The 23,381-nt window shown below is 43.7% G+C and overlaps 1 protein-coding gene across 6 annotated transcripts in view; it reads left to right on the top strand.

Annotated features, from left to right (window-relative positions):
- The window catches only part of LOC123766235 (phenoloxidase-activating factor 2), a 153,135-nt gene extending 130,229 nt beyond the window's left edge, over positions 1-22,906 (top strand). For 2 of the 6 annotated variants that reach the window (XM_069321144.1, XM_069321145.1), the window contains 6 exons: positions 14,997-15,326; positions 17,096-17,286; positions 17,712-17,860; positions 19,316-19,607; positions 20,887-21,087; positions 21,897-22,906. In XM_069321144.1, the coding sequence (XP_069177245.1) occupies positions 14,997-15,326; positions 17,096-17,286; positions 17,712-17,860; positions 19,316-19,607; positions 20,887-21,087; positions 21,897-22,040 (1,307 nt within the window). In that variant the 3' untranslated portion in view covers positions 22,041-22,906. Of the gene's footprint in view, positions 1-1,875; positions 2,007-14,996; positions 15,327-17,095; positions 17,287-17,711; positions 17,861-19,315; positions 19,608-20,886; positions 21,088-21,896 lie in introns of those variants that run through there. The other 4 variants (XM_069321146.1, XM_045755256.2, XM_045755255.2 and 1 more) reach the window with 4 other exon arrangements.
- Positions 22,907-23,381: the final 475 nt, after the last annotated feature.

Here is a 23,381-nt window from a genome sequence, read left to right as displayed (position 1 = left end):
TTGTTCGAATCACAACGCTATAAATGCTTCACCCACGTACTACAAATACAAATAATCGCCAACATAACCTAAACACCTGACCTAACCTATCCTATGCCAATATATACACAATATGCTAATATATTATAATATTAATTTATACTTGAGAAAATTCCCGTTTTGAGTACACAGCATGTTAAAATTTATGAATGCGTCTGTGGGGTTGACCGCTGAATGTAATGGACTTGAGTCGAGGACGGGTTGCGCAATCGAGAACGAATTCGAACCCTGTAGAGGGAGAGATGATTGGACACCGTTCATGCACTGATCGCCAGTGATCCAGCAAACGTTTGCCGGATCGTATTCTAGGAAAATACATGGCGCTGAGCAGCCTAACTAGTTCCAGTTCTTGGCCCTAAAACATGATAGCTCACATGTGTGCTACTGTCATGTTAAATTTGCAGATGGTATTTAAAATTACTCGATTTTACACTGTGGGAATACCTGACCTGAGCACAAATTGCTCAAGGCAACGAGAGAAAACTTATCGTGATTCCTAGTATGAAATATTATAATCCGGATTAGTTAACAATATTTTCGTAGTGTTAGTTGACCTAGAAAAAATATATATATAGGTTTAGATTTAGGAAAAGACCTGGGTATAAATACTGGTTTGGAAACAGGGTTGTTAATTTATAGTTGTTCGTATGTTATTTTACAAATTGTGGTTCAGTGTTGAGTTACTGGACGAATCTCAGAAAAAGATACGTTTGAATGATGAACAAATCAACAAAGGCCGTGACGAGGGTTCGAACCTACGTCCGAGAGGATCCCAGACGCTCCCTTAATCGACTGAGCTACGACACGGTTAAAAGAATCGCAACCGGAAATTCTAATCTGTGGTGAGAGTGATGGACACCGCCTTGACCACTATCAACGTGAATGTAAACACCTGAGAGACATCAGAAGTATGTGTAGAATAATACACCCCACATTGTTTGAGTTAGGAAAACACTATTTGTCAAATATTGATACTGTTCTTAAAAGATTTCCCCATTTTGCACCCGCAAGATAAAGTAAGCTTTTAAGGGTTGATAGATGTTAATCTTCTTGTTTGAGGAGCTGTTCACTTGAGACAGTTAAGCAAGTCCCAGCTGTGTCTGGGTACAAGTGACAGGATGAACAACCCAGCGAGTTTTCTTCCTATTGGGGAGTGTTGTATATGCTACAATGGCGGTGTGTCCACTCACAAGATGAGTGGCGCTGCCCAATAAACTCGCCCCTCGGGGCAAAATTTAAATTCTACCGATCTTACTCGGATCCTGCAGCCTCTCCGAGACACAAACCAGGATTTTACACAAAACCCCCATGCACTCTAGCTCTATCAACAAGCTGTTCTACCTCTTTGCCCTTACTTCATTACACACAGAAATCACAATAGCGTGATGCATCACCATTTGATGCATCACGCTATTGTGATTTGTGTGTTTTGAATGATGTTTATTTACAAACATCAAGCAGTATTTTGTCTGGAATATAACATTCTTTGCCATAAACCACCACAAGTCGTCCTTGCCGAGAAGCCTCTGTAAAACACCGATGACAAGGAAGAAATTGATGCAAGAATTGAAATTCTTAACATTAACTACAGATAACTATGAGAAACAAATAACAAAGTACCCACACCTTTTATGAAGCCTCGAATCCTTGCATTCTTCATACACGCATTTTAACATAAATATACTCATTTATCACTTCAAAAAGAAATATGAGTACATTACATATATTAAATTAATGTTTCTTGAAATAGAATGAGTTAATTTAGAATTTAGTGTGTAAATGATTCGTTGATTCAGAGCGTCAGTTGCGAAGCTGGCTTCGAGGTTGTGGCCAGCTGCGAAGCTAGCTGGCAACCCAAGTTGTCTGACAGGTAGAGGAGACCCATTTGGGCCCCACCAGTCTCAGTGTCGTGCCAGACGTTGTTGGGAGCAGTGTACGTACTCTACTTTACTTCTGTGTTCGGGTAGGTAGGCCACATATTTTATTATTTCATTGTCTTCGTCTCATTTCTGATGTTATGCAAAGTGAAAAAGTCTACGAATAACGAGGTGGGGTGCTGGCAGTTCTGCCTGCTTGAAGGGCAAGGTTATCCAATCAGCTGATTCCTGCAGCGCAAGTGTTGCAATTGCTAGGCTGGGATACGGCTGACCTTGTCCGTATGCACATAGGTATAGTGGATCCATATCGTACCTGACATCTCCTCCCACTGTGGGAGTCGAACCCTGTCCAACAGGAGTGTCTGCAGAGTCAGTGTCTACAGTACATTGTCTCAGACAAGAAATAGGAAAATTGTGAAGGTGGGGGGGGGGGGGGAGGAGATGGTTTGGGGCTTGCTTTAGTGCACTAAGTATGGCTTTAACCTGCGAGGTTTTTCATATCTCTGTGATAAAGCTACTTAGTTAATACATAATGAACGTTTATATGGAGGCTCTCGCTACGGTTATGCTGACGATGCTTACTGGAACTGGGTGTAGCAGTGTGAAGAGATACAAGTAATGTTTTAGATAAGTATTATAATTGTTACATATGGCTGAACTTTTAAGATCTGCCTCCCGGGGTACTAGTGGTAGTGTCTGCTACTGTAATCTCACTGTAGCGCTCCTGTACTTCCACGAGGTACAGGAGTTAATGCTACAGTTACTACAACCTCGAGAAAACTAAACACGAACTTGTGCCGATCTATAGAGATTTTTATCGTTTTCAAAGTTGCATGCAACGCGAGTTTATCAAACCAACTTGATTTATTCCCAAGAAATAAATACATTTCTTATTGCAAGGTTTTGAGTCAAGTACTTAAGAGTTTGTAAAACAAACCAGATCTAACTCACGATAAGGAAGGCTCTAGAGAGGGGGGGGAAGGGGATACCCAACTGAGACTTTAAACCCTCCCTGGAGCACCAATAATATCGAGAATCTAACTACAACCTAGGAAGTTGCTAAGCCGTTGCCTTGTCTTGACGGAGGTAGTCACCATCGAGGAACCAGGGGGACGGTGCATGGAGGAGTGGTACTCGGGGTGCTGGGAGAGTGGTACCCAGACCTCAACACAAACCAGAATTTTGCACCGTCCCTGAGTGCATTGGCGAGGGGGGGGGGCGGACCTTGGAGAGGTGAGTGGTTGTGGGGGGGCCCTGGGGGCTGGGAGGGGAATGTGGCCCCCTAGGAGAGGCGTGTGGGGCCCTGGAAGAGGCGTGGGGGCCTTGGGAGAGGAGAGGAGAGTTAAGAGTGTGGGATGCACCATGGGAGAGGTCAGAGGTAGAAGCTCAAACAGCCTTAAGCTATAGTCTGGGTTTATCCAACCGGGGCGTACTTTCCCTGGGCTCTGGAATTGGTGTGTGTGTGTGTGTGTGTGTGCTTGTAATACAATACTTAGCTGATAGTTAGCAGGACTAAGCTTCATCTCCTGGGTGCCGCCTTGCCACCTGTCGATTGTCTAATGCAATGACTCTTGACCTCATTGTTTCTAGTGTTTAAATTTAGTTCCATCAGTCTGTGTATCTCAGTCCCTCTTAATTTTGGGAGCAAGTCTTGCATTATGCCTCTGTTCTATTTCAACAGTTATTTGGTAGTTTTTGAGGTGGGATTCCATGCCGGTACTGCATGCTTTCTGGTCGAACGTGTTGTGTATAGTATCTTGAACGCATTCTTTGATTTCTGTACGATGTTCATGTGTTTTGTTATTGTGCCTGCCTGCCAGTCTCTGCTCTTTGGTGATCTGTGAGAAAGATAAGACACAGGCCATAGGTGGCCAGTTTGTCCTTGGACCATCGGGGCCTGGAACACAGGCCCATAAAAGTGGAAGCCCGTGAGTGATCAAAGGGAATGAAATGTTTTTCCTCCATGTTATTGTTAACAGTTTGTGGTATAGTTTAGTATTTATGGTAACCATGTACCATATTATGGTTGTGGTATTATGGATACTTGGCTAGTTAACAGCTAGGTAACAAAGAGACCACCTTTGCGCGGGAAATGACATGGAGCCACACTGACAGTTATACCGATATTTACAATTACTCATTTGACCGTTATGAAGCTTAGGTTGTGTAAGCCACATAATTTCCGCCTTATAAACCAATTAAGCTTTTGCTTGTCTTAAGTGCTTGCTTACCAGCTCTTAGGCTACCTAATAATCTTTACTTAATAATGCTTAGGCTACTTGAAAATGCTGAATATTTACTTAACATGACTACCTGAAAAGCTGTGGATGTTGGAGTTTTGTCTACTAGCTATTTATGCCTCGACAACTGCCTAGTTGTAGCTAATGTATTTTTGTTTTTAACTTGACTGACGTTCGAGGTCTTTATTGTGTCTAGCGTTAAATTACAGGCCGTCCTTACGATGATTCAAGCTCGTTAATCTAGCCGTCCGTTATATCAAGCGGTCGTCCCCCACAGACGCATTCATCAATTTGTATATGCTGTTCATTCAAAACAGGAATTTTCTTAAATATAAATTATTATAATAGCATATAATATGCTATTCGCTTTTCCTTTTCCTTATGTTTCGTTTTTCTCCCCCCTCTTCTCCTATCTGCTTGTCGTTTCCTGCCGACCTTTTGCTTCTTTTAGTTATTCTTTTGGACTTCTTCTATTTTGACGCCCGGGTGCTTGAGGAGGCATACTCTTGCACCCGTAGAACTGTAGAACCCAACGTCGAGAGTGAGGAGAACCTTTTATTGTCAATCCTCCTTTCGTCACTGAACCCGATCTCGACGGACTGACGATTCTTAAGGTGGCGTTTGTGGGGCGTATACTCACGACGCACCCCTAGGGGCCTGGTATGATCGGCGATAGCTTCTTGTTGGGTGTCCTGCCTCTAATTGTGACTCCATGGTGGCTATGGGGCACATTCGTAAATGAATGTTTTTCCTCTTGTTTCATGTCGAATTCTTTTGTTCTTATCCCTTCTCAGGCTCGTGGGGTGGGCGACTAAGCCCCCGAGTTGGACCGTGTTGGAAGACTGGGCTCTGTAACCCCCGCTGCATTGGGCCCCGACCTTGCTCCTCCTCTGACCCTCTGGACTACTCCGCTTGGCTTCCCTCCCTCCTCTGTGGTTGGGTCGAGCCCCAAGCCAACAGTGGTGACCACCTCGTCCCCTGACACGGCTCAGTCTAAAGTAGTGACTACTGTGCCTTTTAACCCCTCTCTCTGGGGATTCTGAATGTTGTCCTCGCCACGGCCGCGCTCGCTCGATTCCTTCCCGTACTGATGCGTTTAAAGCCTTGTTTGGTCCTGCTTCGTGGGCCAAATACTTTGATCTCCTCCCTCTTGATTCTACACATCCTGACAATTTCTACCTCCATAGGCACCTTGTTGATTCAGTGGATGCCTCCGTTACCTTCAACCCCACCCGTTTTGGTACACGTGTCGTTGCTGCTCCTTCTCAGGATGCGGCCTCCCGCTTGGCCGCCTTATGCTGCCTTGGCGAGACCCTTGTTCGGGTCTCCAAGAACACTCGGTTGAGTGCCAGTGTTGGCACTATTCTCCTCCCGCCCCAGGTTGTGACCGGTGCTCGGAATCTGCAGGACTGCCACGATGATATTCGGCATGTCCTCGAAGCCCAAGGCCATTCTGTCCTCCAGGTGGACTCATTTACTCATTCCCCTCATGGTCGTCGCCGTCAACCCCTTTGGGTTGTGAAGATTACCTTTGATGGTAGGGCCCTTCTGCCCTGTCATTCTTGCTGATGCCAGGTGCTCTGTCCAGGAGTACATTCCCTCTCCTCGGCTCTGTAATAAGTGCTGGAGGTTTGGGCATGGAGCCCTCCGCTGCTCCAGTACTGTGTGCCTGTCCTGTGTGTGGGGACGAGGGTCACTAAGTCGGAGTGCCCTTCTCCCCAGGCTCGCTGCCTCAATTGCGTTGAGGCCCACCCTGCCTTCTCCCGCACGTGTATACATCAGGCAGCCGTTCTCAACTTGAAGCACCGGGAACGTTTGTCTTTTCCTGAGGCGAGGTGCCGCGCCAAGTTTGCCATCTCCCCCCTCAAGCTAACGTCTCTTATGCTCGCGTGTTGAGCTCTTCGTCTCCTCGTCCTTCTCGCCTTCCTCAATCTCACAACCGATTCCGGGCCTTAGACCCAGACATGCCCACCGCCTCCTCTTCTGTTCCTTTGCGTTCTGTCCCGGAGGGTGCCCCTCCTGCCTCTGTCTGGGGTTTCCCTTCTTTCTTCCCAGTCTGTCGTGTCTCCTATGTTGTCTTCCTCGTCTCCCTCCGATCCTCCTTCCCATCTTTCTCCTCAGTCTCTTCGCTCTCCACGCCGCCTGTCAGTGCGGGCTGATGTCCATCGCTCTCTCAACGGCCGTCGTGTTTGTTCTCGTTCTGTTTCTCCTGTGGAGACGCTGGGATCTGTTGCCCAGTACATTGTTGCTGGGACGCCTGTCTCTTTGAGTCAGAAGCATAAGCCTGGCTCCTCTCCTTCCTCCTCCCCGGCGGGTAAGGTGGTTTCGCTTTCTTTCTCGCCCCCTACCTCTTACTCTCCCTCCATCCCCTCCCGTTTTGGTGGTTCCGCCCCATTCCTGCTATGGAGGTCTCTTTGGGCCCCCTGCCTTCTAATCTAGCCTTCAAGTAGGCTAATCAACCAGCTCATTCTCTTGATTTGCCACTTATATCCCAACCTCCTAACCAGAAACCCAAGCCTCCCACCTAACCTATTGAGTCTGATGTATGGAAAACGTAAATATTCGGGAGCCATTACTTAACAGATTGCATTTACAATGTTGGTTATGATAACGTAAACATTACCTGTTAGTTGAGGACTTGAGAGTGCGGTATAACCCATGTTTAACAAGCAAGGTTGTTAGCTGCCAGGAATATAGTCTATAAGCAACAAGAATATAAATGCTTCCTGGTGTTAATTCCAAACAATTAAATCGGGTTTAGCACTTTGAGAGTCGGCGAGTGATGAGTATGCATGACAGCGTCGCCGCAGCTCGTGACCTGCCTGGCTGAGTGACCGGCTGGCTGGGATCATCACTGCTCCATGGTAGAGTAGGGTCGAAGACCTGAGTTTACCACCGTTGTTGTTGATGAAGATTAAGCTATTACAAAGAGGCGGCACGGGCGTGAGTAGCCCGTATAGATGGCAGATGTTTGGAGTGAATGTGATCTTTTGGTGGTGTAAACAACTGTGTCCGGGAGAAGTTTACCACCCTCCTGTTGTTATAGATTCAGCTACTCGGAACCAGTTCCAAGTAGCACGGGTTATGGTGAGCCCGTAGTGGACTTACCTGGCACAGGAGCGTTTTTTTTTTATACCACCCTGCGTCACTATTTAAATAAGCCCAGCCCAGCCTATCCCATCCTAACTTACCCCAAGCTGAGCTAAATACGAGATAAAAATGTTGGTTTCATGTAGCTTATACACAAGGTGTGTGACGTCATAATTTAATCCCGGCTGGGGTATTAGGTTTCTGCCCTGAGCAACAGCTTTAGTCTCCTAGTATTGCAGAGGATGCGAACCTGATGAGTGTGTGCACAAAATGGGATGTCAGTGTGTGCACAAAATGGGATGTCAGTGTGTGCACAAAATGGGATGTCAGTGTGATGCCAACACGATAGGGGGATGTGCACTCTGTGAGAACGTACACGTTGTATGTGCACATTGCGATAATTATCAATGTTGCAAGATAATATTTACAGATTGTACGAACAACTGGTACCCACTATACACGCTGCCGGAGTGTGTGTAGTTGCATACGGTACCGCCACATTCTCTCCCGCCATTCTAACTAGCGGTATAGCGGAGTCTTAGCTGCTTCACATTTTAAAAGTACGCTAAGGCCTCCCCCAACGTACAAAATAAAGGGTACTATAAAATGTAACGGCCCTCTCATGTCCACGTTTTCTACGCGTGGGTTCGTTGGGTTAGGTCGGGGGCTCGGGTTCGTGCGTTTTAGTACACCCCCCCCCCCCCCCCCCCCCAAAAAAAAATGTATGTTGCGACATCATGAAAACGGGATGAATAATCACCAGCCAACATCCTCCCTGGACAGAGAGATGCATATCTATGTATATCATAGATATACATAGATATACATCACGCCAAGAACACTTCACAGATGTCATGAAGAGGATGGTTTGAGTGTGGTTAAATTGTCGTAAACTTTTAAGTATAGTGGAGGAGGTTGGATTGGAGGGGGGGGGGGAGAAGAGACGCAATATGAAATTACCTGAGGGGGGGGGGCTCCACCCCCGGAGGGGCTCACCTTTAGCTGCCTCGACGGGGACAGGAACCCGGAGGCTTGTCGAAGGGTCCCTAAAATTATTCCTCTGGATTTTTTCCAGCTCAATTTATGGGCGAGACTGATGGACTATTGCATGGGTTTATTACCCCTATATGGATAAAAAACAAACCCTGTTTTATGTCCTAAAATGCGGTTCCTTGAGCTTGAAACTGTGGGCCCTTAATTGTGCGAATTACATTAGACCTATCAGAGAGGTGGTCAAGATTAATATACTCCATTTAATTATACTAATATAATATTAATATACTCCAATTTGTTAAGTTGGTCTGGCTGAGGAGCCAGTCTTCTTGAGTTGCTACAGCGTACAGAATACGGAGTACCAGAACGTGTAAATCTTGCCTAATCCTGCCTTGCCTTGCCTTGCCTAATCCTGCCTTGCCTTGCCTAAACCTGCCTTGCCTTGCCTAATCCAGCCTTGCCTTGCCTAACCCAGCCTTGCCTAACCCAAACCAACCCTACCTAACCTTACCTTACCTTCGGATAGAAAACGTGGATGTCTTTGAGCCGTTGCTTTTGGCAGTGTAGCCCCGATAAAGAGGGACGCGCAGTTGACGATGAATGTGGCTGACGCTACAAGAGGACACGCAGGTCAAGCAAAGGTCAAGACAGTCGCCTCGACAGACAGGTTATTCCTTACCGGCCGGAGGAGGTCCGGCGGAGGAGATGTTTAAGTCGTGATGTAATTGGGTAGAGGCGGCGAGATAGGAAGTGACAGTAGTTATTATTATTGACATGTTTATTGACTATTAATTACAATTTTGCCTAATCCGAGGATTTTGATTAAATCTTATCAAAGTGAGGATAATGCTGGTATTCACTGTCACGCAGGACAGAGGGTCATACACAAGACAATAGGTCTAAACTGTAGGCTGGAGCACATATATATCATGGTTACAATCAATGTTTTAATGTATGGATATGTGAAAACGACTTTCTATTGTGCACTGCCACACAAGGACAGGGATGGGGTCGTAAGTGATGCAGCTTAGAAGTAATACATATAAAAATTGTTCTTCATTCCTTAAAATGGATAAGCAAATTTTGGATAAATTGTTAGGATGTCGTCCAGAACACCTGAGTCAATAAAATAGTTACACAGTGGGTGGTACAATAGGCCAGGAGGTCTAAAGTCCTTTACGGTTTCACATTCAACAATATAGTGTTTTAGTGAATGCATTAAAGGTTTATCACAGTTTACAATCTGAGTATTCTGGTAGTGGCTCAGCCTCACTAACCTGCCAGATGTGTCTATAGCCAAGGCGAATTCGCGCAATGACTACATCTCATTGCCTGGTCCGGTTACTGTGCTGACCATACAAATACCTATTATTACAAAACTTGTCATAACTTTTAATACTGCAGGTGTCTGGGCATTTCTTAGTTCTTCTAAATCTGAATTAATTTCTTTAATTTGTATGTTTCTAATAATTGCATTAGATAGTCCAAAGTCATAATCAATGTTTTCTTTCCTGCAAGCCTTATTGCCCAATCGATCTACAAAGTCATGTTTTCCAACTCCAACATGGGATGGGATCCACACAATTTGTATACAAGAGTTATCATTGGCAAAAATTACATTCCATTTAATATTACAAGCTACTTCTGACATACATTGTGATGGGTTATGTAAGGACTGCAGAGCACTTTTAGAGTCACAGAAAATAACTCCACCACCATTGAGCTTAAGGTATTCAGTGGCTAGATAAATGCTCAATAGCTCGGTCTGTGTCGTGCTTGCCCAGTTGTTCAATCTCTGTGTACTAGACATGATCATTTCATTCCCTTTATATACTGCACATGCACAACCTGTTCTACCAGTGCCTAACTGCACAGAGCCATCAGTAAAGGTATAGGATTCAGTCGGTTTGAGAATTTGAAGATGATTGTTAATTAATAGCTTCTAATGTTATACATCTCAAGATTTCAGTGTTATACATTTGTTTTACACTGATGGGGGTATAATGCAGAGAGACCTTCACATCTTTCCAAGAGGGAATATAGTGAACAGTTTTATCAGGGTTAAGAGACACATTCAGTTTCAGAAGATTATAGGCACAACAACTGAGCCACACACTGTAGGGAGCTTTTTGCGGCGGATTGAGGGAACAGTCAGAATTGTTTAAAATGGAACTCAATTTAATTTGAATAGAGCTGGGGGACCACTATTTTTCAAAGTTTTGGCGCAAAACATAGTACTAAGTAGAATTATTCTTTCGTAAATTGAAGGTAAGCTTAGCTCAGCTTAGCTCCTGCCTCATGTTAACAATTGTGACAGTAATAGGACAACCTAGGATGATGCGCATGGCATCATTCTGTACTACATCTAGGCCTTGTAATTGTTTAGGAGAAAAATTAAGGAGATGCAAGGCATAATAATCAACAACAGATCGTATAAAGGCAATATAAAAACTACGAGCATATTTTGTTAATGCCAAATCCTTTGCCAACAAGAGTTTTGAGAGGTTTAAGACGCTCAAGTTTTTGCACAGGTTGCTGATGAGATTTGCATCATTAACCTTGACTCCAAGATATTTATAAGACTCGAGTCTCCACGGGCACTCCATTTAATAGTATAATTAACATGAAGAGAATGGGGAATAAGAACCCTTGTTTTATCAACAGAGATTATGAGGCCACATTCTACTACTTTCTTGGAGAATGCATCAAGTAACACTTGTAGCCTTGGTTTACTGTGTGCCATAATACAAATATCAACATATAACAGTTTCCGTAGGTTGTACAGGTGTGTCATGGATAGGTTTGTGCATAAGTGTATTGAAGAGCATAGGGCTTAGGACACCACCTTGAGGTGTGCCTAGTTCGAATGCATCTGTTCTTGTACTTTTAACTTCTTTAAATAGGACACTAGCACGCCTGTTGGATAGGTAGCTCTTTATCCAACTCAGAAGATTACCTTTGATTCCAAATTCAGCAAGTTGCTCTAATATTATTTCGCCATTCGCTACATCGAAAGCCGACTTTAGGTCAATAAAAGCTGCCTGTGTCCCATCCTGAGAGTTTACAAAATATTCAGCAAAACATGTTTATGTGCTACACTTGGGCATAAACCCATATAGGTTAGGAGCCAGTTTTTCTTTGGCCTGAAACGTGACACGATTGAGAACAATTCTCTCCAAGACTTACACATGCAAGATGTAAGGGAAATGGGTCTGAATTTTTGAGTTAGGTTTAGGAATTGGTATTATGAGACTGTGTCCATATCTTTGGCAAGATACCTTGTGAGAGACTCATTTGATAGAGGTCAAGCAGAGGGTGGCTAGGGACATCATTCAGTAAGCTCAAGGTGTTATAAGTTATACCATCCTCACCAGAGGCAGTTTGTTTAGGTTTTCCTAATGCTGATGTTAATTCAAAGGGAGTTATAGGAAACTGATCTGTTAAATCTGGTGAGGAGCGTGCTATTTCAATATTAAAGTTTGTTAATGTTGGTATGTCTTAAATGCTGCTGTATATCTGGGGGTAAGGAAGAAATTTGTGAGACACTAGACCATTGAGCTAGGAGCATGTCAGCATATTCTGCAGGAGTATGATGAAGCTGAACTGGGGCTGAAGGTTTGGTAATGTTTTTAATTTTGTTCCACATTTCTGATAATGTTGTAGTTCTATTGATACCTTGTAGGAATTGTTCCCAATATGTGTCCTTAACTTGACCCTTAAGCTCGCGAAAATCTCTGTTGGCATTAAGGAATGCAAGTAAATTGTCAGCTGTTTTGTCTCGTTTATAAGAGTCGGCAAGCTCATACGTCAGGCTACGAGCAGCCGCGTCTAACAGCCTGGTTGATCAGTCCAGCAACCAGGAGGCCTGGTCGACGACCGGGCCGCGGGGACACTAAGCCCCGGAAGCACCTCAAGGTAGCCTCAAGGTAGGTAAGCTGAAGCACTTTAGCTCGCTCTGCAATAATAATAGGATCCTCTGTCCATGAGGAAGAACGAGTGTTCTTTTTTTTCCTTGATTTAACCCAGGTATCATAATAACTGGTAATGATACTGACAAGATCAATGTAAAAGTGGTCCACTGATACAGGTGTATACCCAGTGTACCACTTATGTACATAAGCCTTAAAGTGCTGTTTAAGATTGTCTGGAATGTTAATTTTAACTCTAGGATGAGGATTGGACCTAATATCCGCCACATTGTATTCACAATATATTGCGAAATGATCACTTACTAGTTCTGGGATGAGCTTAACGTTGCTATCTGCTAAGTAGGAAAGGAACGATGGTGGTGGAGCGAGGTAGTTAAGGATGCGGGAATAGTAGTAGTTGTCTTCTGAAGGGAGGATTTTGGTGGGAAAATAATACTGTCGAATCTGTGGAATGGAACACAGTGGTATTCAATATTGTCGCACAAATGATTGTGCTTTGAACCACCTTTGTCGAGAAACCATTTCCTGGCCAACGTAAAGTATCCACAACTCGGCTGGTGCTGCCGTATAAAGTAGGAAAGATAAATCTCATCAAACGTTATTAACTTTAGGAATAATCTGGCATTTGTAAATTTAATATATGATAAATGAAATCTTTTTTAAATTGCAATGCACAGACTTGTTAAAGTTCTCGCGAGTTATTGCTCAAGATTCAAGGCTGCGTATGCATACACACAATATACAGAAACGATTTAATTTGCCCCCCCCCCCCCCAAAAAAAAAAAAAGTTATTAAACCGTATTTACGTTTGAAAGGCGCAACAGAGCGAACGTAGCAGTCGTGCCAATGACTCGACCCCTTCTCTTGAGGGAGTGCTACACACGCATGTACGGGGGCAGAAAAAAAAAAGTAATTTTATCTATACAGAAAGAATGTCTGATTCACCGAGGAATTTAGCTAGTAGTATTTTGAATAAAGAAATTTATGGAGAGCAAATTATCCTAAAAATTGGAGCAATATGGTAGATGATGTATAACTAATTATTATTATTATTATTAGCAAGCTTAGGTAATACACAGCAATATGCTGTTACCTTTTGTACTGAGGCTAGTATTTTCTCCCCTGATTCCATTATGTATGACTGCAAGTGGGAGTGTGTATATTGGTCAGCATGTTGGTGGTTCCTTGTCTATCCAGTGTCCCACCGTTATTCTTGTGTGACCGATGTGTAGTCTGGCTCATTGAGGTTACACATGGAACCTCATGGAGCTCAATCACTGTTCATGTCTTAGCTATTTACTACTAGATCGCTATAGAGGCGCCATTGTGGAGTAGTTTTGTCAAAACGAAGATGGTAAGAGTTCAGAGGAATGGGACCTGACTAGTCCCAGACATGAAATGTCAACTACGAAAAAAAGGCTAAAATGTACTTAAACCTCGAGTCACTGAAGACACGACTACCATACACACTTTAAGAGTTGAACAGTAAGCGAGACAACTTGGATTGGGTGGTACACGAGCAACTGCTCTCAAATAAACCGAATTACCTAAATGATATACAGATTTTTTTGTCAAGTGTCGGAATATTGAAGGAGTGGAGTTATCTAAGTAGTGGGAGGCAGCCTTTATGAGATTTCCTGTAGATATGAGCCCAATGGGCTCGGTAACCTTCGCTAGTCGAAGGACGAGAGGCAGGACCAGAAAGCTGTAGCTCTGTCCCTGAAAGCACAAGTGGAATATAATTAGATTATTTGATCGAGCACGTTTATATTGGCATAAAATCTGTATATTCCGCTCCGTTATGGAAACATTTACATAAAATTAAATATAAAAGGAGAATATATTCTGTTCTTTTATTATCTTAAATGTGACATTAAAATTCATTATCAATCTGGGGTTTATCCTGTGTCATAGTCTGCCAAGTCTATGCAGTCCAGCAGTCCTCCCTGGTGACTGCTGGGCTCGTCGGCCTGTCCTCGTCCCCGCCCACATGGACTTGTTCGGCTGGGGGCATGTTGTTGGGTTCCTCTTTGGTAAATACAGATACAAAATATTTATTGGGAATGCTACTCATCTCTTCATCACTATCTGTTGTTTGGCCTGTCTCAGTTTTTGGTGGACCTATCCTTTCCCTAGTCTTGGTGCGATATAACTGAAAAACCCCTTTAAAAGTATCAACACAAGACAGAACACGAAACAATGGGTATAAATTGGATAAGTTTAGATTTAGGAAAGACTTGGGTAAATACTGGTTCAGTAACAGGGTTGTTGATTTGTGGAACCAATTGCCGCGTAACATTGTGGAGGTGGGGTCCCTCGATTGTTTCAAGCATGGGTTGGACATGTATATGAGTGGGATTGGGTGGTTATAAATAGGAGCTGCCTCGTATGGGCCAATAGGCCTTCTACAGTTGCCTTTGTTCTTATGTCTGATTATAAAACCCTGATTATGAAATCATGGTTTGTGACGTTTGTTGTGAAAGTTGTTTGTGATGAGAATGTTAGAGGAAGTGCTGACGGGTGTATCTAGGATGTGGTTGAGCTTCTGTTGAGTTCATTGATGGACCCCATCGGCCCTATACCTATTCTGTGAGCGGCGTGTGGAAAGGTTAGAGGCACATCATGGGCTCACGTTTGATCCCCTTCAATATTAGCTTAGCTAAGCAAGCATTGAAAAAGTTACATACTTATATTAAAATATACATCAGGAATCTATTCAGTTTTTGTTGGTGTAACTTAACAGGTTATAGTCACATATACATCTCTATATATATCTATAGATGTCACTATTATCATCTTATAAATTTTACATGAAGTTTTTCCCCCAGCCCACCACGGTAACACCGCCTTGCATTCAAGGATGACTCGAGCGAGAGCATGGGCGTCCACCATGTTGCTAGCGGCAGCCGTTGTGGGTGTGGTGGCTGAACTCCGACCTGGGCTACGACACCCAAGACAGGCGACCCCGCCATCTAGCGACGAGGAGCGGCAGTGTCTACTGGATATCTTTGCGGGCATCAGCAGGCCCGAGTGCCAGAAATACGTCACTCCTACCCAACCCAAGCCCCCAGTGCTACAGCCGACTCAACAGCTGCCATCCCAAGACTGCGTGTGTGCTCGTCACTGGCACTGCAAGGACAAAGGTGCTCAAGCACCAGGTACGTACAAATCTGGACTGTTTAATACGCAATAGCACATTTGTTTAAACTATCGGATCAGGCGGACGGGTTGCAGTACTTCTCTTAGTCCCATTCTTTGCTATCATGCAGCTTATTGTGCCATAACAAGTTAGGTTATCATATGCCAGTGATTGTTATATTGTTTTATTCTGAACTGACAATTGTCTGTTCAGACTGTGTAGTCTGATGAGCTCTAGGAAGACTGATTTGTTATCAAGACTTACACCATGTCCAATCACACTGGTATGTTTTGCAGACTGAGAATGGGTCCTGCACCTTAGTGACCAGTGTAGGCGGGTCACAAACTTAACGGTCCCGGGTTAGATTCCCGCGGCAGCTGGACAGAGACGTTTGCTCAGTTTCCACGTAGTGGATGCCTCTGATCCCCTAGCAGTCAATAGATACCTGGGATGTGGTCAGCTGTTGTGGATTTACCTCCTGGAAAAGGCTAGTGTTTGACCTGGGAGGGGGGGGGGAAACCTCTGTGGCCCTAAAGAGGCTTCAAGACACCTAGTGTACAGGGAAACCGTGTGTATTGTGTGGACATATAAAAACCACATTTCAAGTGTCGTGTAGACTAGTAACTCCCTAAAAATGGAAATATACTTATCTATACTTTCAAAATATCCGTGTATGTTTATATACAAAGTCCAGGCATGTCTTGTTTACACTTATAACACACACACACTTGTGTTTACATAGAGAGAACATTAACGTAATGTATATCAGTGAACAAATCCAACAGGAGCCTTGATGAGGGTTTTGAACCCATGTGCTCGGTGTTCCCAGGCGCGCTCTAGTCGACTGCACCACGACATGGTCAAAAGAATTACAACCTGGAGTGCAACTGCAATTCTTTTACCATGTGGTGCAGTGGACTAGAACGCGTTTGGGAACACTCACGCATGGGTTCGAACCCCTCATTACGGCTCCTATTGGATTTGTTCACTTGTTTATTAAATTCACTCACTCACTCACTCACTCACTCACTCACTCACTCACTCACTCACTCACTCTTGCGTATTATAGACTAACATGATAGTTTTACCTAAAAATGTTATTGGCCGGAACAGGAAGTATCGAGCTACTCTTTCCACCCCCCCCCCCCCCCCCGGGTAATGACTTGCCTCCCCCCCCCCTCAACCATGCAGCCCACGACAGTTCCCTAATTCCATTATATCTACTATAATAATTTGTTCTAAAAATTTGATAGTTGATAATTCGTAGGTAATCACCATACACTATAAACCTTTACCAGAATGCAGAGCGTTTCGGGTATCTAAATCTGGTAAACCTATTAGATAATTAGATTTTTCAAGTAAACCTAATTAGATAAGTCAGCCTCATTAAATTTTAAATAAATTAAGTTCAAATACTTCATTATTAAAGATATTTAGCAACTAATTTAAAAATTGTAAGTGATATTTAGCAACTGCAGTTAACATTATAAAGGTGAAGAGAGGCATTAGAAGTCTGAAAACCTGGTCAAGTAAGCTTTTAAAGGTTGACAGATGTTAGTCTTCTTGTTTGAGGAGCTGTTCACTTGAGACAGTTAAGCAAGTCCCAGCTGTGTCTAAGTACAAAGTGACAGGATGAACAACCCAGCGGGTTTTCTTTCTATTGGGGAGTGTTGTACATGCTGCTATGGCGGTGTGTCCACTCAAAAGACGAGTGGCGCTGCCCAATAAACTCGCCCCTCGGGGCAAAATTAAAAAAAAAATTAAATGTGTAACTGTGTTAAATAACAGACGACAATGGCGACCTGGTGGGCATCGTGAACGTGAGGAGTGCGGGCGGGAACACCTGTGTGGTGGTGGAGGACATCTGTTGCCGCGACATAGACACCAGCCTGCCCCCACCTCGTCCCAGGAACATCTACACTCCTGCGTGTGGCAACCGCAACCCCAAAGGAGTGGGTGGCATCTTTAAGGGATTTACGGTGAGTCTTAGTAACTATAGTGTGGTGATGGGGGGGTTAGTTAAGAGCGGTGGGAAGCTGGTTGAAGATGGCATCCATAAGAGGTTTTTTTTTTCTCAAGAGGCAACATGCACAGCTAAATGGTGGTAGTAACAGCTGTTGGCAGCCTGGTGGTGGTGGTGGCAGACAGCAACTCATGGTCTTGCTATATCAATATTGTATTATATATTGATATGGTGTAATTATATATTATAAATCGATGTTTAATTGCCTTAAAGCTTCAGTATTTTAGCTGAAATTTTAATAAAACCACAATAACGCGCGCAATAGTTACGGCTTAATGAACTATGGTACGCAGCAATATAGTTAAATTTATCAGATTTTATTAATAATGAAGAACAGTCTCGGAACTGAGTAGTATTATCTTGCTCTCGTGGTGTTGGCAGGAAAGCTATGCGCAGTTCGGAGAGTTCCCGTGGATGGTGGTGGTGATGACGGCTGACCAGCCGCTGGGGAGCGGCCAGAACGCCTACATCAGCGGCGGTTCCCTCGTCCACCCGAGCTTCGTGATGACTGCTGCTCACTACGTTGCTGAGTAAGTTCTCAGAGCCATGATGTCTGTCGTACTTGTAGTCAAGGCTGTGTATGGTGTATTAGGCTTTGTATATAAAAGTCTCTGTGCTGCTTAGTGTTCTATAAAATTTCTGCAGTCCTCGGTTTCAATCGTTCTCTATATCAGGCCTTACCTGAGGCCCAGTCTCTTTAGTAACTTCGGTGAGGGACAGGCAGCCTGGCTGCTTGTGCCCCCATCTACCCCCATTGTTCCTGAGGAAGTTTTAATTCTGGATATTAAATTGAAGTAATTAATGTCTTGGCATTTGCAGCTTTAGCGTGAAGGTGGTTCTATGGGTTTATAATCGTATGGGTTAAAAAACATTTTTACATCACAAACTAGCTGTGAGATTGTGAGGCAGGTTTTTGTTTCTTTGAACCCATGTGGGATATTCATAAGAGTATTTATGCGTTTTAATTAGCTTTGTTGGGGACATGAAGTTTGTGTTTTAAGTGATCTAAGTCTTTGTATTGGCATACAGCATTATGCCGGTCTAGGTCTTTAGCTTAGTTTTCCCGTTTTCTTCATATTAGCAAGACATTGACAGTTTTCTACCTATGTGGCCCAAGTGAAACTCACTCCAAAAAACCTCTCTAGTAAGAAAAAAACACATGCAAAACTCTCATAAGTACTTACATAGGATACAGATGGTTCAGAAAGAGAGATAACAATAAGTACTGGTGCTCCGTCCTGGCCGACGGATGTTTTGACACTAGTAGTAGGCATCCGTCAATCCCGTGGGGGTTATAGAGTTGTGCCCTGGGTGTCCGGATGGTTGCAACAGTCTGCTGTGGCTGTGTAGTTCTTGAGCCATCGCTAAGGCAAAGCTGGGGTGTCCTCTCCAGGGCACAGGCCTGGGCAGTAGTTATGGAGAACCGGCTGTTGCCCCATGCTGCAGATCCACGCTCTAAGGGAAGGGCAGGCGCCGATACGCTTGGCACCAGCGTCGTCGCAGGAGTTCTTGGAATGTAGCTGTAAACAGCTGCTGGGACGCCTAAGGGATTCCAACTCTGGACTTTTCCTCTGCCTTGACTCCCGAATCCTTTCTCGTGAGTGGGTTTAGCCACAAGACAGCGGAGGTTTGAATTCGGGGTTTTCCTTCCCCTAGATGAGTTACCTTCCCAGGGTGACTAGTCCCATCTGCCAGAAGTAACTGGTTTTAAGGCGCCAGAGGCCCGCTTTCGCCCCTTCAGTTAAAGCAGTTCCGCCAGGCCTAGAGGCTAGGCCACACGGACAGGCCAGGAGCTGGACTGACTTAGTTGTCATAGGCTATTTGAAACAAGCTGTCAGGGGCACTTTACAGGTTGTAGGAGCTTGTCTATATCAACTACAGTTGAGTGTAGGGAAGAGGAATGACCAGCTTTGCTTGATGAAGGGACGGGGGGGGGTGATGTGCATGCTGTATTATCCACATTTTCACATTTTTGTCTCCCACAGTAAGGCAGCGAAGGACGTGGCTGTGAGACTGGGAGAGTGGAACATCAAAGCGCCCACTGAGCCCATAAAACATCAGGAGATTTTGGTGAGCCAAATCCACCTACATCCAGACTTTAACCCGAAGAGCCTTAAGTACGACGTGGCTCTCCTGCAGTTGAAGCAGCCTGCCCAGCTGGGGCCGACCGTCGACACCATCTGCCTGCCCAGCCCTTTTCAGAAATTCGATGGATCACAATGCGTCAGCTCTGGGTGGGGCAAGGATATATTTGGCCAAGAAGGAAAATACCAACAGGTAATTATTAATTTTTCACATGGGTAAAACCTGAGGATTCCACTCCATTACTCCCTCGTCTAGTGGTGAGACAATAGTCAGCATAAGGAACTCAAACTTTACAATACTCGGTTTTCTTCAGTATAGTAAAGTTGTTGAGAGAGAACTGCAGGGCGACGCTGTTGTGAAGCCGGCAGACACACCAGGAAGTTCTCTCAGAGTACAGTGTATCTGTTCTCTGCGGAGAACAATATTTACGTACATAAACGAGAACAGGATAATGCAGGCGATGAGTCACAATAACGTGGCTAAAGTATGTTGACCCGACCACACACACAAGAAGGTGAAGGGACGACGACGTTTCGGTCCGTCCTGGACCATTCTCAAGTCGACTGAGAATGGTCCAGGACGGACCGAGACGTCGTCGTCCCTTTACCTTCTAGTGTGTGGTCTGGTCAACAGAACAGGACAATCTTAGCAGAGTGAGAAGTCCCTCGCGGAACAGAACTTATTCATAATGATGTCGTACCAGTTGCAGAACCAATACATCCGGTAATGAGTATACAAATATACTCTGCACAGGACCAACAAGTTTAGTGTTGTGCGTTTGGTCGGGATCATTTTCACGCTACAAATGAGTGAAGTTAATTGTATTTACTATTTATATAATCTAAATACAGACTAATGATTAGATTTGTTGATGATTGGCAGAAGTTATAATTGTGATATGATGCACTTTAATGTTGGGTGACCGTTAGTGGACAGCGACGTAAATGATTACTTCATACTATTTAAAAATGAAGCTTTATTTTGATATAGTTTGATTTCGCAGCCGTTAAACAAATGTAGATTTAGCAAACAAATGATACACGTGTGATGTTACGTATGCCGTTATAATGGTGTTATGAATTCTTGGTTGTGAAATGGTGGTAGTTCCCGATAGTGGTTCTCTTGTGGTTGACTGGAAATATGCAGTCAATATTCATTGGTGTTTGTAGGATAATTAATTCATATTTTTTTATAAAAAAATACACTACTTCACAAATTAAAACCCTGCTGGATAATTTAATATAAATATCTGACTGCGTTTCTCAACACATGACCTGACTGACCTCATTACCTTCATGGCCTGCTCTGGTCAAGACATCATTATAACACCCTGATAAGGTCCTGTGGGACGATAGGCCTAGGCAAACTTTCATATTTGTGTACAAATGTAGCATATGCAATCAAGGAGTTCTATGAATCTACTAATTCGAAACCTTATCTGTGCCTCCACCTCTGATGACCACCCTCGCAGATCCTCAAGACGGTGACCTTGCCAGCGATGAACCACAGATCGTGCGAGGCGGCGCTGCGCCGGACCCGCCTGGGGTCCAACTTTATCCTGGACCAGACCTTCATGTGCGCTGGCGGGCAGCGAGGCAAGGACCTGTGCACGGGTGACGGAGGCTCTCCTCTCGTCTGCCCAAAACCCGGAGACCCCAACCGCTACGTCCAGGTGAGTATACTGGTTATATATAATGCGTCGATAGCAGATTTAGTTTAAGTTCCAGCGTGAATTGGAAGTGTTTTAAAAGCCATGAGGTGTAGTATATTTGTGTATATTCAGGACAAAAATATGCTAGCTGGTTGGTCTGAAAGGTATTGTGGTAGTCTTAACAACCAAACCCAATGAAAATGTGAGTCTCTCTATTCCCAAATGTCAAGAACGGGGACTTATTGAGGTTGCCACACTAAAATCAGCGTTGGGTCTATATGGTAACCCATCCAGTTACTGACTAGACCCAACTGTGCTTAACCCAATTGGTATGATGTGTGTTTTTATATGATTACGGTTTCCCAATGTCGTACGGGAAACGAGTTAGTCTTATCGAGATTTATATAGACCATTGATCTTCCCCAGGATGCAACCCTGGGAGTTCCCTGGGAGTTCCCAAGGAGTTGGGCAGTTTCCTAACTCCTTAATACCTATTTATTGTTGGGTCAACAGAGGTATCAGGTTTACGGGCTATTCATGCCCGTGCCACCTCTTGGGTAACTTAATCTTAATCTATCAATTGAGGTATCAGGTGTAAGAAAACTTGCCCAAACTTCTCCGTACCACTGCAATCCCAGGTCACTATCGTTTAAGACCTCAAACCCTTAGAAATGAGTCTTATCTCGAGTTCCTGTCCCTTGACCTCAATTAGGGACCCTGAACACACACTATATAACCTTCGCTGTGTTTTTGTTCCAGGCAGTTTACGGGCTATTCATGCCCGTGCCACCTCTTGGGTGGCTTAATCTTTATCAATCAATCTGTTCCAGGCGGGCATCGTGGCGTGGGGTATCGGGTGCGGCACTGAGGGGGTCCCCGGGGTGTACGCGGACGTCAGCCAAGCCATGCCCTGGATTAACCAGGTGGTCCAACTCGAACCGGAATTTGACATCCGCTTTGGTCCCGTCCCATAATGAAAGCCTCGGATTGACACGGCAGACGAGTCTAAGATAATTGTTTGGGCTTATTGCATCTGGACATGTATACTGCAGTGTCTAGATGATAGGCATTATTTGTTAACTTTATGCAACAGTTAAAAAATACAGTATAAATGATACTATAAGACTTTTGAGTTTAAACCATCAAGATGTATATCAAGGAAGGATGGATGGGGTGAAATTAGGTGCAAAACAGTGCACAAACAGCAATGCTTCGTCAGAGAACTTATTGTTTCTACACACAGACCAGGTCATCACCAGATACCCTGACTAACAGCGAGAACAGAATATCGGGGAGGCACCAAGTCTCCTCCATCAATATCCACCTCGCCTAAGGCTCCTGTCAGCAACTAACTTCACCTCATTCTTCTTGAATATATATTCTGTAACGTCAGTTAACTTGTATTCATTTCAACTGTTCCTTTAAAAAGTCGATAGGCTGAAAGAAACTCCTTTTAGCGTCAGGCCAAATTGCAAAGTGGACTTTGGAGAATTAACTTTTCTACTTCCTTTTCAAGTGAAGAACATCCTAAGAAATAGAAAATATTCGTGCTAGGACCATTGATCAAACCTTTTGTCGTATTCAATAACACACATCAAATGTGTGTGCATGTGTGTATATGTATGTATGTATGTATGTATGTATATATATAATAATATATATATATGTGCATGGTATGGGGTACATAATACACGAACTAAACTACAATTAAGGAAAGTGTGTGTGCTGTGCACATAATTAACTTAATGAATCGATAAAAGTTCCTTGTTCGGTATACTGTATATTGTTATAAACCATCCTCGATGCCTTTAAAAGACCGTATTAAAGGTACACGTTACAATTATTGACTTTTCCTATCCTTATTTAAATAAATTTAAATAAATGTTTGTTTATGCTGATGTTTAAATCCTTATTTAACATCAGCATTCAACACTACTCTCACTTGTTCCTGATAGTTTAAATTTTAGTAAAACATGCATATTGTTTTTCGACAGATCAGAGACAATTCTATAACAAATGTTCAAGAGATGTGTAAATATTTCTTTTTAAATGATCTGCTACCAGGAATCTTAGCCAAATATCCCCAGTCTGCTAACTGTAGGTAGTAACTAAGTGATTGTAACCTATCGACCGCTGCCCACTTGATGGGGGGAGGTGTGCAGGACAAACATATCAATTGTGACACTAGCTCTCCACATGTCAGTTGCTTAATTTAGAAGGTCGAGAGACCTTGTGGTCGGTCTCGAGCCTATTGTTGATGTGAAGATATACATTGAATTTTGTTACTAGTTCAACAAGATTGTAACTTGCTTAGC

The sequence above is a fragment of the Procambarus clarkii genome, chromosome 9 (assembly GCF_040958095.1).
Source record: "Procambarus clarkii isolate CNS0578487 chromosome 9, FALCON_Pclarkii_2.0, whole genome shotgun sequence".
Lineage (NCBI taxonomy): Eukaryota > Metazoa > Arthropoda > Malacostraca > Decapoda > Cambaridae > Procambarus > Procambarus clarkii.
The sequence above is the reverse complement of the archived record's forward strand: the minus strand, read 5'-3'. Positions and strand labels throughout refer to the sequence as shown.